At 35.2% G+C, this 18,153-nt stretch overlaps 1 protein-coding gene across 3 annotated transcripts in view; it reads left to right on the forward strand.

Annotated features, from left to right (window-relative positions):
* ss (spineless) overlaps positions 1–18,153 on the forward strand; it is an 897,601-nt gene that overhangs the window by 540,814 nt on the left and 338,634 nt on the right. For all 3 annotated transcript variants that reach the window (XM_069839220.1, XM_069839219.1, XM_069839218.1), the window contains exon 3: positions 17,031–17,140. In XM_069839220.1, coding sequence (XP_069695321.1) covers positions 17,031–17,140 — 110 coding nt within the window. The remainder of the gene's footprint in view (positions 1–17,030; positions 17,141–18,153) is intronic.

An 18,153-nucleotide genomic window follows, 5' to 3' on the forward strand; every position in this document is an offset into this window, starting at 1 on the left:
ACTCAGTGATGGATTGTATAAGGCAGCATCATAGCTTTTACTAATTTTCGACTCTCTCTGGTCGCCTGAAATCCACCATTGATGCTCAGTGCCTTACTGTTCGTTTATTTATAAGGTGGTGTAAGCGAAAAGAACATGGGTGGCGATTTCTCCGTTCCCTTTCATTTCCCCTTTGTGCCCAGGGCTGGTTCAAGAAGTGTCTCACCTACTTCGCGTAGAGACTACATAATTACTTTGTTTGTTATGTAAATGAAGTGGTAAATGAAAGCCTATAAGATTAGGTGGTATCTTCAGAAACGTTTCTAAAATATAAATTAATATTACTGAATATAATTTTACATCAAATTGAACATTTTTTCGACAAAATATTACTTTTTTAAGATCCGTATTTTGAATTAGGCCTACTTCGTAAAATTTACGTAACGCCATCCATTACAGAAACTGGACATATACAGTCTGATCCGTTTGGGTATGAATAATATTAATTTATTGTTATAAAGCTATTATGATAGTAGGAAAAATTTCTTGCTGGTTATATTATGATTAAAAGATAGGAATAAATAATTGATTAAATGGCGATATTACTCGTGTTAATTACGTTTGTTGAGAAGTTGACTAGATCAACACACAGATCAAATTCAGAACACACACACTATTTCACATAACTCTTCATCACACGAACGCACCCACGCAACAGGCAGCGAAGTTGAGATAGCGCCGAGATCTAGTAGGTTCTGAGGATGGTGTCAAGTAGTATCGAAACAGTTATAAGCCACACATGCTTACATAATTAATACGAGTAATATCGCCATTTAATCAATTATTTATATTCAAGTGTTAAAAGTAGTGTACGAAAGATTCAACATGGATTAAAAGATGGGAGTTTCCATATATGACAATCAACATTGCATAATCTGAAAGGACAAATTAAAATCGTAGACGATTAAAATGGCTACTACAAATCAACAGCGGGCACAACGTGTTCTTTGGTATGCTAAATTTGAGAGTGTTAAAAGAGTTCAAAGGGAATTTCGACGTGAGTAAGGTGTGCGTAATGTACCTAAATACGAGTCCATAATGTTGTGGTATCGAACATTTGTAGAAACAGGTTCTGTGTTAAAAAAAAAAAAAACATGCAAGAGGTCGCAGGCGAAACCCAGTACGAGAAGCAGCTATCTCTCCAGATCTAACCTCTCCTGACTTCTTCGTGTGGAGTTTTGTTGTCTATTCACAGAAACTCAGGAACATTTATTTATTTATTTATTTATTTATTTACTTATTTATTTATTTATTTATTTATTTATTTATTTATTTATTTATTTATTTATTCTGGTGTAGTTAAAGCCATCAGGCCTTCTCATCCACAACACCAGGAATACAAATACAATAATAGAAATAAACAGAAAAAAATACACTATTATACAAAGTAAAGCTACAGAAAAAAACAGATTGATGATCGGAGAGTAAAAATTACTCAAGCTTTTCAACAAATCACCCCTCTTATGTTACAAAGAACATGGGCTGAATTGCATCACCGTTATGAGCTGTGCAGGGTGCGCAACGGGGGTCATGTTGAGCTCAGAGGAATCTTCCATCTTTCAGTGTTCCATGTACAAAGTTTCAACAAATAAAGTTCAGTAGTAAATGTTTTACGGTGTTTTTGTTTTATCCATAACAAACGGATCACTCTATATTTCAAAGACTGATTAAATTATTATATCTACAATTGAACATCTCTTCAGACGAGAGTTTCAAGAACTACACGAATTAATTTTCAAGTTAATTTGTATTATTAATAAATTTTAAATATGACATTGCATAAAATTTTATCTGACGATAGTCAAGTATTTATTCCGTGCAGGAGAACAAACTTGTCTAAGACATAAGCTGCTTTTGATAAAAAAAAAACGCCGTAAACATTAATGCACATAAAAATGTTTCGAGTTCCACAAATGCCTGAAGCACATATTTCAGTGGTACTCATTATGCATAAATATGTTTAATTAGTGCACAGACTATAATGCGAGCCCATTGCATTCTTATGTAAATACCTGCCTTGTACTTTCATTAATATACATAGCAGGCCCATATTGTCATCACACGATGCTTGTTGTGATAACGATGTTGTTTATAATCCCTCAGTATCTTTGTAATGTATCTTATTTCAAAGTGGTTCCTAAAACAAGTGCAGAATAAGGAAGAAAAATCTGTACTGTGTATTCAAATCGTAAGGAATTTTCTGTCAGAGGTTTGTTTTCAATTTATGTACATTGCCTTCAAAGTTTTGCAGTTCTTTACGTTACACTTTATGTAATTAATGTTTGCAATTTTTTATGTACCCATGAATGTATTTTTTACTTAATTAAATTTTGCTATTTTTCATTTAGTGTTCTGCCCGATGGCAAGACTTTCACTGCAAACCCAGCTTTCTCAAATCTTTCGTTACACCTTATGTAATTAATGTTTGCAATTTTATTTATGTAACTTACCCATGAATGTATTTTTAACTTAATTAAATTTTGCTATTTTTCAATTAGTGTTCTGCCCGATGGCAAGATTTTCACTGCAAACCCAGCTTTCTCAAATCTTTCCTATTTTCTGCCGATCTCTTTGTCTCCTCATGAAATCCATATATTTTAATGTCATCTGTCATCTGATATCTTCTTCTGCCCCGGACTCTTCTCCCGTTTACCATTCCTTCCAGTGGATCTTTCAGTAGGCAGTTTCTTCTCAGGCAGTGACCCATCCAATTTCTTTTCCTCTTCCTGATCAGTTTTAGCATCAGTCTTTCTTCACTCACTCTTTCCAACACAGCTTCATTTCTTATTCTTCTCCATATCCACATTTGAAATGCTTCTATTCGTTTCTGTTCACTTCGCGGTAAACCAGAGATTCGCTTTTAACAATCAGTGAAGGACTGCGTAGTACCATAAGGATTTAAAAATTAACGTCAGCCTGGTTGGCGTAGTTGGTATAGTGCTGGTCTTCTATGCCCGAGGTTGCGGGTTCGATCCCGGGCCAGATCGATGGCATTTAAGTGTACTTCAATGCGACAGGCTCATGTCAGTAGATTTACTGCTATGTAAAAGAACTCCTGCGGGACAAAATTCCGGCACACCGGCGACGCTGATATAACCTCGGCAATTACAAGCGTCGTTAAATTTATCTATCTATCTATCTATCTATCTATCTATCTATCTATCTATCTATCTATCTATCTATCTATCTATCTATCTATCTATCTATCTATCTATCTATCTATCTATCTATCTATCTATCTATCTATCTATCTATCTATCTATCTATCTATCTGTCTGTCTGTCTGTATGTCTGTCTGTCTGTCTGTCTGTCTGTCTGTCTGTCTGTCTGTCTGTCTGCCTGCCTGCCTGCCTGCCTGCCTGCCTGCCTGCCTCTCTATCTATCTATCTATCTATCTATCTATCTATCTATCTATCTATCTATCTATCTATCTATCTATCTATCTATCTATCTATCTATCTATCTATCTATCTATCTATCTATCTATCTATCTATCTATCTATCTGTCTGTCTGTCTGTCTGTCTGTCTGTCTGTCTGTCTGTCTGTCTGTCTGTCTGTCTGTCTGTCTGTCTGTCTGTCTGTCTGTCTGCCTGCCTGCCTGCCTGCCTGCCTGCCTGCCTGCCTCTCTATCTATCTATCTATCTATCTATCTATCTATCTATCTATCTATCTATCTATCTATCTATCTATCTATCTATCTATCTATCTATCTATCTATCTATCTATCTATCTATCTATCTATCTATCTATCTATCTATCTATCTATCTATCTATCTATCTATCTATCTATCTATCTATCTATCTATCTATCTATCTATCTATCTATCTATCTATCTATCTATCTATCTATCTATCTATCTATCTATCTATCTATCTATCTATCTATCTATCTATCTATCTATCTATCTATCTATCTAGCTATCTATCTATCTATCTATCTATCTATCTATCTATCTATCTATCTATCTATCTATCTATCTATCTATCTATCTATCTATCTATCTATCTATCTATCTATCTATCTATCTATCTATCTATCTATCTATCTATCTATTTTGCTAATAATTGTAACATAAAATATGATATAAATAGAAAAACTTTAGCTCGCCCCTGAAGGAGTAGAACTCGTGCTCAGGGACGGATTAACATTTAAAAAATTAACAGAATTGATAAGAACTACGAGTGAAATTAGAAATGAAAGACACAGGGGGAAAAACGTGTTAAGTTTAAAATTATCGATTTTCTGTTTTAGATATCATATAATAGCTCAGGTAGTGTAGATTTGTGTAGTTTAACTATAAAGTATAACAACCTTACTGGTTCAAAAATTTTAAGAATGATAACCCAAAGGCAATAGAGTATAATGTATTTCGAAACTTTCAACTTGCTCTCCTGTGAAAGAGTAAAACGTGGCTTACAGTACCATGTTTTTCCCCTGTAGTCTTCAAATATAATATTATATAGTAGAATATTAGAAATTACTGAACACAAAGAGAATTGTAAATTACAAAATAATGCACTATGTAGGACAGATGAAAGACTCTTAAAAGCCATTTTATTTCTTAAATGTCATTAAACGAAAGAAAACCCCTTATCTCATCCGTTTGTTATGCAATCGTTTTATGATCTACAACAGTCTCTTTATTTTAATAGGGTCGTTTAGAGAGTTACAGGAGAATGGAGAAAGTTACACAACACAGAACTGCACGCATTGTATTCTTCACCTGACATAATTAGGAACTTGAAATCCAGACGTTTGAGATGGGCAGGGCATGTAGCACGTATGGGCGAATCCAGAAATGCATATAGAGTGTTAGTTGGGAGACCGGAGGGAAAAAGACCTTTAGGGAGGCCGAGACGTAGATGGGAGGATAATATTAAAATGGATTTGAGGGAGGTGGGGTATGATGATAGAGACTGGCTTAATCTTGCACAGGATAGGGACCGATGGCGGGCTTATGTGAGGGCGGCAATGAACCTTCGGGTTCCTTAAAAGCCATTTGTAAGTAAGTAAGTAAGTAAGTAAGGGTCGTTTAGAGAACTGCCTGACTAGGTCTATTAGTAACACATAAGCAGCATGAAGTTTATCTTTGGTACGTCACGTGTTTCCGTTTCCTTGGAAACCAGACTAAAACAGAAAAGTGAATCACTATTATTTGATGGATAATGAATGTTTGAATACAGAGTGAGGGCGCTGTTATTAAACTTGTGTTAAAATTAAATAGGGCCCACTTTGCTGGATTAGGGAAAGCGGAGTCATAACCTGGTACACGGCGGTGGAACCCGTGTAGGTAGCGACAGCGTGTAACCCTATAATTTTTTCCCAGCACCCCATCATATCTGCAGCACCCCTCACACAACAATCCATTACCAGTTGTAATTATGAGGGACGTCATTCGTACCAGGGTTGAAGGGGGGAGAGGTTTAGCATGAGATCCGAGGTGCAGATTGGCTGTTGCAGTTGTCACACAGCACAACTTTTTTTTATTGTGGTAGGTATTTTTAATTAACTTATGTCTGTTAGATGTTATTGTACTTCTCTACCCCTTTTAAATAGATTGAAAGTGTAACTATTGCAGTTTTCCTGTTCTGTGGCTCAAACAGAAGTTTCTGGTTGCAAATCTAACAGATCCGGGTTAGATTCTCAGCAGGCAGGTGAAAATTGATTTCCCTTCCTTACAGGACTCGATGCGCGTCCCTTTATTGAACAGTCTTTAGCGGTAGTCTTGTGCCATGCTGATCAGATAAACATGCAGTATCGCTACTTATATGTCTAATGTTGATCCATGATATTCACAAGATTTGGGAGGGGATTGGTCATAGAATCAAACCTAGAATACTGATGTATGGAGGAATGGTAAGATAATATATCTGAACTTTGTTCATAAGTAGAGAACGGAATCTTAACTACTGCTCTTTGTAGTTAAGTGAGTACAGAGTTTGTGCAATGAGCCAAATGACTTGACGAAGGTAGTGGCGCATGGAGCTGTACGATGAAAACAGACTACTCCCGCATCAAGGACGGGACTATGTTGTGTATTACAAACATAGCCTTTGCTGTAAACTTTTAACTTAAAATGTTACTGTATCAGAAGCACTACTCTTAACATGTTTAAGCCTACATTACAATAATCTTTGATATAAAATTGTAACTTAAAATATTATTGTTTTACAGGCAATACTCTTAATGGAGTGTTTAAGACTATATTACAACAATCTTTAACTTAAAGTTTTAACTTAAATTTTACTGTATCAGAAGCACTACTCTTAACATGTTTAAGCCTACATTACAATAATCTTTGATATAAAATTGTAACTTAAAATATTATTGTTTTACAGGCAATACTCTTAATGGAGTGTTTAAGACTATATTACAACAATCTTTAACTTAAAGTTTTAACTTAAATTTTACTGTATCAGAAGCACTACTCTTAACATGTTTAAGCCTACATTACAATAATCTTTGATATAAAATTGTAACTTAAAATATTATTGTTTTACAGGCAATACGCTTAATGGAGTGTTTAAGACTATATTACAACAATCTTTAACTTAAAGTTTTAACTTAAATTTTACTGTATCAGAAGCACTACTCTTAACATGTTTAAGCCTACGTTACAATAACCTTTGATATAAAATTGTAACTTAAAATATTATTGTTTTACAGGCACTACTCTTAATGAAGTGTTTAAGACTATGAATAATTTCGAGGGAAAAATTGTTCCGGAGCCGGGCATCGAACCCGGGACCTTTGGTTTAACGTACCAACGCTCTACCAACTGAGCTACCCGGGAACTCCACCCGACACCGATCCAATGATTTGCATAATGCACGTCACTTTTCGTTAACAGAAAACCACAATTTAAGTCACACGGAGTTAGTGTGCACTCGAAGTTGGTTGCTTGACAGTTGTCAGCCAACTTTGAAGTCTATGGATACAGAGGGAAAAATTGGATCGGTGTCGGGTAGAGTTCCCGGGTAGCTCAGTTGGTAGAGCGTTGGTACGTTAAACCAAAGGTCCCGGGTTCGATGCCCGGTCCCGGAACAATTTTTCCCTCGAAATTATTCAAATCAACTTTACAGGGAGTTATACCTTAAATCTTGATTTGTTTAAGACTATATTACAATAATATTTGACGTAAAGTTTTAACTTAAATGTTACTGTATCAGAGGCACTACTCTTAACATGTTTAAGCCTACATTACAATAACCTTTGATATAAAATTGTAAATTAAAATATTATTGTTTTACAGGCACTACTCTTAATGAAGTTCGATACCCAGCCCCGGAACAATATTTCCCTCGAAATTATTCAAATCAACTTTACAGGGAGTTACACCTGAAAGCTTGATTTGCATAATATACGCCACTGTTCGTTAACAGAAAACTACTATTTAAGTCACACAGAGTTAGTGTGCACTCAATGTTGGTTGCTTGATGGTTGTCAGCCCACTTTGAGGTCTGTGGATATAGAGGGAAAAGTTGGACCGGTGGCTGGTAGAGTTCCCGGGTAGCTCAGTTGGTAGAGCGTTGGTACGTTTAACCAAGGTCCCGGGTTCGATACCCGGCCCCGGAACAATTTTTCCCTCGAAATTATTCATTCAACAAATATATTAGTAGATTATATTGTAAACCTCTTCTGTATATATTCAACTAGACTGTGACTATAAATGAAAACTTTATAGTAGTATTAAGTTTTTTTTTTACTTTTGCCATATTCTAGCTGTGAAGCAATGTATGAATACCATGGAATGTTAATAAATACAATATAGGCCCTACTCTAATAAACAGACCAGTTAATGAAAAAATTGATAAAATAGAGATTTACATCAGCAGCCAATAATAATAATAATAACAACAACAATAATAATAATAATAATAATAATAATAATAATAATATTGAGCACAGAAGGTAAATAAGAACCGGAGACAGTCATTCTGAGTGGACAGCAATTAGTCGAGGGTTAAGAAGAGACTATTTTCCCTCTCTCTTACTCATAATTTACACAAATGCCTGGACAAGAAGAATGGAATATACTGGTAGGCTACTGCTTTTTTCAAACAACGTAATACTTCTTCCAGACTCAGAAAGACTTCGTAACCCGACAAATGTCCAGTCTCTAATCCAGCTTATCCCATTAAAATGCAAATAATTGTCAATATTTAAAAACGATCCTGTTACAAACATAATAGTCATTTATTTTTGTATTGACCTATAATGTTTTGCAATCTTTTAACTTAGGTACTTTTATATGGGCTATTCCATCTCAAATCGACCGAAATATAGAGAAAATTGACCTTACAATTTTTAAATACAATGAAACTTTTTCTGTACGTTGACAACTGTGATACAATGCTTTGTACAAAGTTTGAGGCATCAGAACTTCATAGTGTTTAAATTAAAAATATTTAAATTTATCGTATTTTCATAAAATTAGCAACTTTAAACTGTTGTGGCTCCGAAACTCTTTCACCCAATGATCAAAATCATAGTTTATTTTGATGCTGAGAAATTAAAGTTTATATCGACATGTAAACAGATTTTCTTACTTTTTATGGAAATGGAGAAATTTAGATTTTTCCTCATTAAGACGCCTTTGTCTAAGAAAAAATATTTTAAAAATATATAGTTAGATTCCGCATTGAAAGTACAAATAAACACATATTTTTTACTGATGGTATGTTCATAGGAAAGTATTGAAAATATCAAATAAAGAAAATAAATAGTACGCGCGTGACTGTGAGACGGGAGCTAGCCGAGACAAGCAAGGCCAGGAGACAAACACGTAATGTTTCGTCTAGTAGCGCATAGCTAGGGTAGCTTTATCACAAGTTTTCATAAACGCAGGAGTAAAATGATGCCCAACGCCATCTTATCTTCAGCTCTCGGCCAGTGCGTGCGGTACTGTGCCGTTCAAGTCTAGGCATGTGAAAATAATTTATTTAATACCCTCGAAACTTATTGCCTAGCCACTACGCAAACAATGCCGAAGTCCCTCTTCATAATGTAAGTTTTTTTCTCTTTTTTTTTTTTTTTTACATTTTTACAAATTGGCAAAAAGCCTAAAAGTAAGTAAAATCAGATTACCTGTCTCTCTGTATACAATAAAAATAAGTATTACATCTTATCATAACCTACTAAATGTCAGCTTCAAAATGAGCTCCCGTTCAATGTTCTGCAGTAAATGGTTCCAGAGTTCTGAGCGCTGAAAGAGGCTTGTTTTTATAAAGTACGCAAAATTTGTCGCTCAATAATACGAAAACCGTTTGACTTTCGATAGTATATTTTTGAAAATGCACTGTCCTTAGCACCTTGTATAAATAGGGAAAAAATTAGAGTATTAAAAAAATGCGAGGTTTTTTTACTGATCGGTTTCATATGGAATATAGGTTATTTATTTTGTAACTTACTGATATAAATAATAATTAATGTATTCCTTAACTCTCAAAGATGTAAAACAAACAATTCGTCGTGACAACATATCCTGTTAATGCCTTTGTTTGTGGAGTGAGCAGCTGCTATCACAAGACAAACATAGTCGTCCGTCGTTCACATTTGCAGGTAGCTGCGGGATCACAGAAGAGGTTTTATAACCCTCTTTACGCCATTACCTGCCCCCGGCACGCGCCATGTCACTGAATACAACCCTCGCCCTTCCATCCTCCATATGACGCTTCATTCATTGTCCACCCCTCTGCACAGGGGTTGCGATTCGTCTCACCCTCTTTCTGTTCATTGGCCGTGTCCCCTTTATCCCAACCGCAGGTAGACAAACATGAGTTTAACTCCAATTTGCTTCAACAATACCGGGCAACGAACCAGAGCCTCCTCCATCAATTATTCACGAACGTCTTGCAATCATACTGTTTGCATCCCAGCTCTCTGTGTAAGGAATGCATATCTCGTTATGACAAAAGGGAGGAAGAGAATGGACTTAACACGGGTCTGTTTCAAAACGTACGCTCTCCTTATTGCAGAAACATTGCTACTTAAATGTTTGTGTGGAATAGGCCTACACTTAACGATGATTGCTCAATGTTGAAGTACTGACTTCCATTCTGTGAATTCATTTTGATCCCCTGTTTTGAATGGAGAGATACTTGTGGTGAAAAATGTAAAAAAAAATGATCAATTTTTCGAATATCTATATATAGGCCTATATATAATTTGAACTGGTAACGGAAATTACGGAAAAACGGCTGAACGGATTTTAATAAGTGACCCCTCATTTTGAAGCTTGGAACCCAACGTTTTTCAGAAAAATAGTAGTTTTCAGTGAAATGTCAATTTTTCAACATAATTTTTTTATTTTCCGAAATCCATCTGTCGTCACTTTTGAGAAGTAGCTAATTGCATTTCAGAATAAAACAAAACACACACTACAGTAAACAATAGGCTATTACACGAAGGCCATGATCTGCAAGAATGCTGACATATTTAGAGCTCAAATTAAACTGGTTATTAAAAACTTTAAGACTTACTAAAAATAATTTACAGGTTTGATTCTGTGGTGTGTAATTTTCTGAGTATATCTGTGTACTGGATATTAAAAACTACAAAACGTGAGGTGGTTTGATGGTATTATTACCATTAGAAATGAAATATTATTATTATTATAGTTAATGCCATGCTGTGATTATTTTTCAGTAATTACACATATTAATGCTATATTGATGATAATATGAAAGTGAAACGTTTTGGGGTTATATCAGTAGATGTAGAGAATATCTTAAATTAGATCTTGATTTCTATATTTTACTGAGTGGCGGCTATATAGTATATGTTACTGAAACTTATAAAATTTACGTAAGATAATAATATTATTATTATTAAAAATCGAATATTTTTATAGTTATTAATCAAGTGGGGTTTGGGTCTTTTTCATATACTTAATGGCGGTGTGGCGTAGATATTTATGTGCATGATTCTCTTCAGTATTGGCTCGAGAGAGCGCAAAAATTAGAATTCCTAAGGAAAGACCAAAAGGTATTACTTACTGATAAAATAAGAGGCTTACAAGATTTTGTAGTCTCCCGATCATTTCAGCAAGATCTCTTAGCAGGATAAAATGATTTTACCCTCTACATTTCAAGGTAGTTCACGAAACATGCAGCAGCTATACCAAGATGCTATGTCTATTGTTCGAAAGCATAGCAAACCAGATTTTTTTTTTTTTTTAACTTTCACCTACAATCCACAATGACCTGAAATAGCTATTACTCCCACATGAAAAACCCACTGATCGTCCTGACATTGTTACTTGCGTTTTCGCGTTGACACTCAAGAACTGAAGGTGTATACGTTCAAGAAAAAGTATTTGTCATAAAAAAACCATTCAGATGGTGTATCTTTCATTGAAAATAAATCTGAAAAATGTTTATTTGAACGACTAATGAACTTAGTTTGCAGCATTTGCTGCACAAGCCACTAGTAGTATATAGTAATAATAGTAATAATAATAATAATAATAATAATAATAATAATAATAATAATAATAGAGTATGTAACATTTATCAATATATTATGTTTTAATTTATTTATTTCATAATAGGATTTGAATGTCTGAAGGCTGGTCATCTTTAGTTGGTACTAATGAGGTACAGAACATGCTGACAATTTTCTTCTTAAATAAAATTCGTGCCAAAGATGCCTTCCAATACTCGGAAGCGATTTCCTAATACTTATCCTTCATTCTGGATACCTGCAGGTCAAGAACGACCTTGGGAAACGACTGTTTGCATTGGGGCTGAATAATTACCTTCATAACTGCTGGTTTCAAACTTACACTCTGCAATTTTATGACTAATCAGTCACAGGTAACTTCCGTGAGATCTGCCTCACCAAAGCAACGGTGTTGCCACGCAACCATTTGAAGCTTTCAGACGCGATAGGATTGCTTTTTCTCTTAAATGCCAGCTGATTTAACGATCGGCTATTCCAGCCATTACTTGCAACATAGTTTCTGTTACTTTGAAATTATTATTATTATTATTATTATTATTACTATTACTATATTATTATTATTATTATTATTATTATTATTATTATTATTATTATTATTACTAGCCGTACCCGTGCGCTCCGCTGCATCCGTTAGAAATAAATATAAAGTAATTACATAATTAAAATAGGACATTTGATCCAGGGAATATTCGTGTTTGATAGAAGGATAAATCGTTTAATATGTTACTTAATTTAAATTGCATCCAAATAATAAAATGCGATCATTTTGGTCCAGAGACACTCATTTGGTGCAATGACAATTCCTTTAATATGTTTCTTAATTTTTATTACATGCAACCATAGTTTAATGAAGATTGACATCATTTAGATTTAATGTCTATATTTTATTTTACTTGTTATAGGTTTCTATTTAATTATGGTAATAACTTAATTTTAACCCATGTTTTCTACGTATTCAGTAAATGGCGCTTGGCCTATTATGGTTCTGAACCATTCAAATAACTTAAATTATATAATATAATATTACATATTATATTATATTATATTATATTATATTATATTATATTATATTATATTATATTATATTATATTATATTATATTATATTATATTATATTATATTATATTATATTATATTATATTATATTATATTATATTATATTATATCAGAAGTTACTGTAATAACATTATAGCATTATGTCCATCTAGAGAAACTACACTTTCCAATGGTGAAAATAATAATTAATTATACAAATCGGTTAATTTAGCTTCCGATATTACTTCATACAAACACAGAAACATTCTCTGTAGGCTATCTTTCATAGCTTTCGATTGTTCTTGTCAAGGCCCCTTATAGACGATGTCATTTGTTTTTTATCTCATTAAATATCAGTCCTATCAAAATTTTTCAAGGAATAAAACTTATCGCAAATTATTTTTAAAGAAACGTTTGTTATGTAACATTTTTCACAAAAATCAATAATAAGCGAGATATTTCGATTTATTTAATTCAGGCCCCCTTATAACCCCCCCCTTTTTTAAATAATGTATTTTGAATGCCATATAGCCTAAAATCTAAGTTACAACGAACATAATTTATATTCCAATTTTCATCGAAAATCCGTTCATCCATTATCGCGTGAAAAGGTAACAAACATACATACAGACAGACAGACAAAAAAAATTTCAAATAAGCGATTTTCGGTTTCAGGGTGGTTAATTATATATGTTAGGACCAATTATTTTTGGAAAATCGAAAATTACCAGAAAAATTTCGGCTACAGATGTATTATTAGTATAGATTATTATTACTTAAAAATGGCTTTTAAGGAATCCGCAGGATCATTGCCGCCCTCACATAAGCCCGTCATCGGTCCCTATCCTGTGCAAGATTATAGTGATGAAGTTACCAGATATTGAAATATTTTGTGCTAGAATAAGAGAACTGTCTATAAGAACCCATGTCTGAAGGAGTCTCAATTACTGAGCAAGTAAGTTAGTATATTATTTTAATGTACCGAAGTACATATGATATTTTCATGCAGATATTCTGCGTCATCATACAGTACGATGAAAGAGTAATAGAATGGAGAAAAATTCTCTCCGGCGCCGGGATTTGAACCCGGGTTTTCAGCTCTACGTGCTGATGCTTTATCCACTAAGCCACACAAGATACCCACCCCGGCGTCGGACAGAATCGTCTCAGTTTAAGTTCCAACTCTTGGGTTCCCTCTAGTGGCCGCCCTCTGCACTACGCCATAGATGTCTATGAACGTAGGACTGAAGTCCACACATGTTCCATTACTCTTTCATCGTATGATGACGCAGAATATCTGCATGGAAATATCATATGTACTCCGGTACATTGAAATAATATATGATATGCGTAAATCACGAAGTGATTTAAGACGGCGCTTATTCCGTCGGATCCCGGCCAACTAGTCACTCATAACGAGTGCACCTCAGCACATGTGTGGACTTCGGTCCTACGTTCATAGACATCTATGACATAGTACAGAGGGCGGCCACTAGAGGGAACCCAAGAGTTGGAACTTAAACTGAGACGATTCTGTCCGACGCCGGGGCGGGTATCCGGTGTGGCTTAGTGGATAAAGCATCAGCACGTAGAGCTGAAAACCCGGGTTCAAATCCCGGCGCCGGAGAGAATTTTTCTCCGTTCCATTGCTCTTTCAAAGTAAGTTTGTGTTTGAATTCAATTTTATTTCAACAGTCCTTGATGCTAGAGGTAGCGAATTCCAGAGTCTTGGCAGGGCTATTGTGAAAGAGGATGAGTATGAGGAAGTGCGATTGGATGGTATTTTTAATATTGTTTCATGGCGAGAGAGTGTGTTCAGATTATGGAAGAAAGGTAAGTGAAGCGAGACGACAGGTACGAAGGAATAGAAGAGTTCAATATTTCCAAGAGAAGGAGAAGTGAATGTAAATTTCTTCTCTTATCTAGTTTAAGCCAACCTATTGCTTCCAGGGATGGGGTAATATGATCATATTTACGAACATTGCTTACAAAACGTACACACAAGTTGTGACCACGTTGAAGTTTCGTTTTGTTGGCGTTGGAGAGGTCAGTCAGTAAAATGTCAGCATAGTCAAAATAGGGCAATACAAGCGTCTGCACAAGGGACTTTTTTAAGCAAGAAGGAAGATAAACATTTATCCTTTTTAGCACATGGATAATAGAATATACTTTTCTGCAGGTTTCTGTGATTTGCATGTCCTTTTATTGTGATTGCAACTATTATGTAGGCCTATTTCGCATCAGTAGCCTACTCACAATATTCATTTGAACCAAATTTCTGTAAAATAATTGTTTTGTTGAAGCACGTAATGGGTAACGAGGAAAATTGTCATTGTCGTGTCACCGTTTATTAAAATTTGGATCTTAATTGTGTGGTGAATGTGTTGCCGGTTGCATTTGAGACTCGGCCCTGAATAAATCATTAACATTAACATATAGTATCTTGGTAATCGCTTCCTCTATGTGTGTCGATTCAACGGACACCTGCCAAGACAGATTAATTAATATGAAGGGGAGGAAAGGAGAGAGAGAGAGAGAGAGAGAGAGAGAGGTGTAAATATACAGAAAATGCTGAGTAAGGATGATAAAGCGCTAGGTCTAATAGAGCTGTTAAGACGTCCATTGAATCGTTTAGGAGTTACCCACAAATTGGCAGGTGCAGCACAGAGAGACCCGATTATCCACTTTGATGTCCTTTTTAAATTGATTCTTTGCGCACGTGCTGTGAACTTGCAAATCAGGTGGCTTGGAAATGTTTGTGTTTGTTTGGATAAAATTATTGTATTGCATTCAATTCTCCATGTGCATTTAAGGAAGTTTGTGTGTGATAAAAACAAGATAACCAAAGACGTATATATTATATTGCATTGCGTTCCGTTACATTACATTATATTACATGCATGGTGTTTGGGAGATAGGGGAGAGTGGGTAGTATCGGACATCGGATAATATCGGACAGTGATGTTTCTTTCATTTACCACCAGATGGTAGTACCTGAATGACACGGTTACGCATACAGATGTCGCATACAGAAACGTAACCATATCATTCAGGTACTACAATCTGGTGGTAAATGAAAGAAACATCATTGTCCGATATTACCCGATGTCCGATACTACCCAACTCTCCCCTAAGTCATAAATATGAGTTTTGAAATAATGAAAATTGAACATCGGTCTCTTATTGCAAATAGTTTTCTACACAAACGAAACGCAGCAAATGCTTGTATTCTTTTGATGAAGGATGGATAGAACAGAGAAAAATTCTCTCCGGCACCGAGACTCGAACCCGGGTTTTCAGCTCTACGTGCTGACGCTTTATCCACTAAGCCACACCGGATTCCAGTTCCGACGTCGGATCGAATCCCCTCAGTTTAAGTTCTAGCTCTCAGTTTTCCTTTTGGTGGCCTACCCTTATGTACTGTGTCACAAAATATGTGACAGTGGCACAATGTCCAATGCACTATGTACAGAGGTGCACTCATTACGAGTGACTAAATGGCCGGGATCCGACGGGATGAGCGCCGTCTTGAATTATTCAGTGGTTACTTACGCATATCATGTTATTATGATGTACCGAAGTACACATATTTCCGTGCAAAAATTCTGCGTTACCATATTTTTGCTTTTAACTTTCGACTCGGTCATTTCCGGACCAGGGTTCCTTATTTCAAATTGATACATGTGCCTTCCCCATCATCCCTGAAAGTTTGTAACACCACTTCGGAAACACCCTGTATAGGTTGTAATGTAAAATTTGGTTCACTTATCAATTAGGTTATTTTATGTATTTTTGTATTGTGTATTCTAATTTTGTTTTCAATTGTATTGTGTTATCTAATTGTATTGTGCATTGTAATTTTATTGTGTATTGTTTATATTGTGTGTACCGCTCCCTTCCGGTGCTTGCCCACTTGCAGTATGAACAAATACATACAAGTTAGAAATAAAAAAAATGTAAATGTATTTTGTAAAATAATTTTTGAGCTACTTCTCAAATATTTTAATTTTAAATTTTCCCCCACACAACACTTAATGCTGGTTCACCAATGAATTAGTAATAGTTTGAAGAAGATTACTCGATAATTGAAGATTTTTATTCGAAAAGTCATGAATACCTTAAGCGGACGCGAGGGTATTTTCTCCCATTTTCCCTTACAATTATCATATCACTCCACAAAATACTCCACAACCACCCTCACACTGCGAGATCCTGAGTCAGACGACCAGAACAAATAAAAGATATCTGTAAGTTGTTGGACACATTCGTGTTTAATAAAGACTGTAAAGGCTGGTTCACAATAACCCGGGAACAGAAACGACAACGAGAACGAGAACGGAAGTACATTTATTTTAACATTATTTTCGTTCTCGTTGTCGTTTTCGTTCCCGATTTATTGTGAACCAGCCTTTACTATCCTGTCGCCCACGACCACCGTCTGTAATTCCTGCATTCTGCGTCTGACGTACCGGTACTTTGCTTCTGTTCCAGTGGTGATGCACAAGGACAAGGAGGATGGTATGCACCACGACTCTCAGTTCCGGAACAGAGATCTCACAACGTACGATCATACGCTGCTGGACGGCGAAATGTTCCTGCAGGTAGGTTGGCACGCAGATGACAAGTTTACATTAGATGGGTATGACTTGCAGTGATAAATGTTTAGACCAAACATGGGCATAAGGGAGGGGAGGTATAGATGATCGATTTTACTTCTTTCATATTATTTCGAACGTAGTTGCTGTGTGTACATCAACGGGTAAGTTAACTACATGAACTTGACTTCTCTTCCGCTTAGGGATGTACAAAACTAATGTGGCATAATAATAATAATAATAATAATAATAATAATAATTTTTTATTTATACCGGCAGAGTTAAGGCCATAGGGGCTTCTTTTACACTCTACCAGGTCACAAAGAATACAAACAGTGAAAATTTAACAAAAAAGTTAAAGAACAGAATACTAACATATTTCAAAAAAATAATAATAGCATAATAAAATCGACACTAAACAACATGAAAATAATACCATAATAGAAAAAATAAAGTAAAATACATTGGAATATAGTAGGCCTAAAAGCAACTCATTTAGTACAAATAGTGAATATGGAAAACGTAAGGAAGAATATAACAAAATGGAATGTAATAAAATAATAATAAAAAAGAAGAGAAATACGAAAATTAAATAAAATTCACAATAAAAAGGGGATGATAATAAATTCATCTGGTGATCAAGAAAACAAAAAGGGGAAAGGAAGGAAAAGAAATAGGATTCGTGATGAGATCATTGGTTTTCTTAATTGATCCAATCCCTCCTCGCTCCAGTTTCGTCAACATGCGGAAAAATCCAAAACTATAACTTACACAAAATAGTGAAACTCGCTGATCACGTGGTTTGCACGGCACAAGGCCGCAGGGTAAGACAACACATGTAAGAATATAATATATCAATGTTAACAGTATCCATAAACTGTTTCGAAAATGGCCATAAAGTCATTTAAATATGCGCTCCTGCATACATGGCTTGCAGGTCTTATATGAGAGAAGTTCGGCCGGTACCGTGGATCGTGTCCCGGTATGGCTCAGATGGAAAGAGCGCTCACAATAAACAT

This window comes from Periplaneta americana, chromosome 11 (assembly GCF_040183065.1).
Source record: "Periplaneta americana isolate PAMFEO1 chromosome 11, P.americana_PAMFEO1_priV1, whole genome shotgun sequence".
Lineage (NCBI taxonomy): Eukaryota > Metazoa > Arthropoda > Insecta > Blattodea > Blattidae > Periplaneta > Periplaneta americana.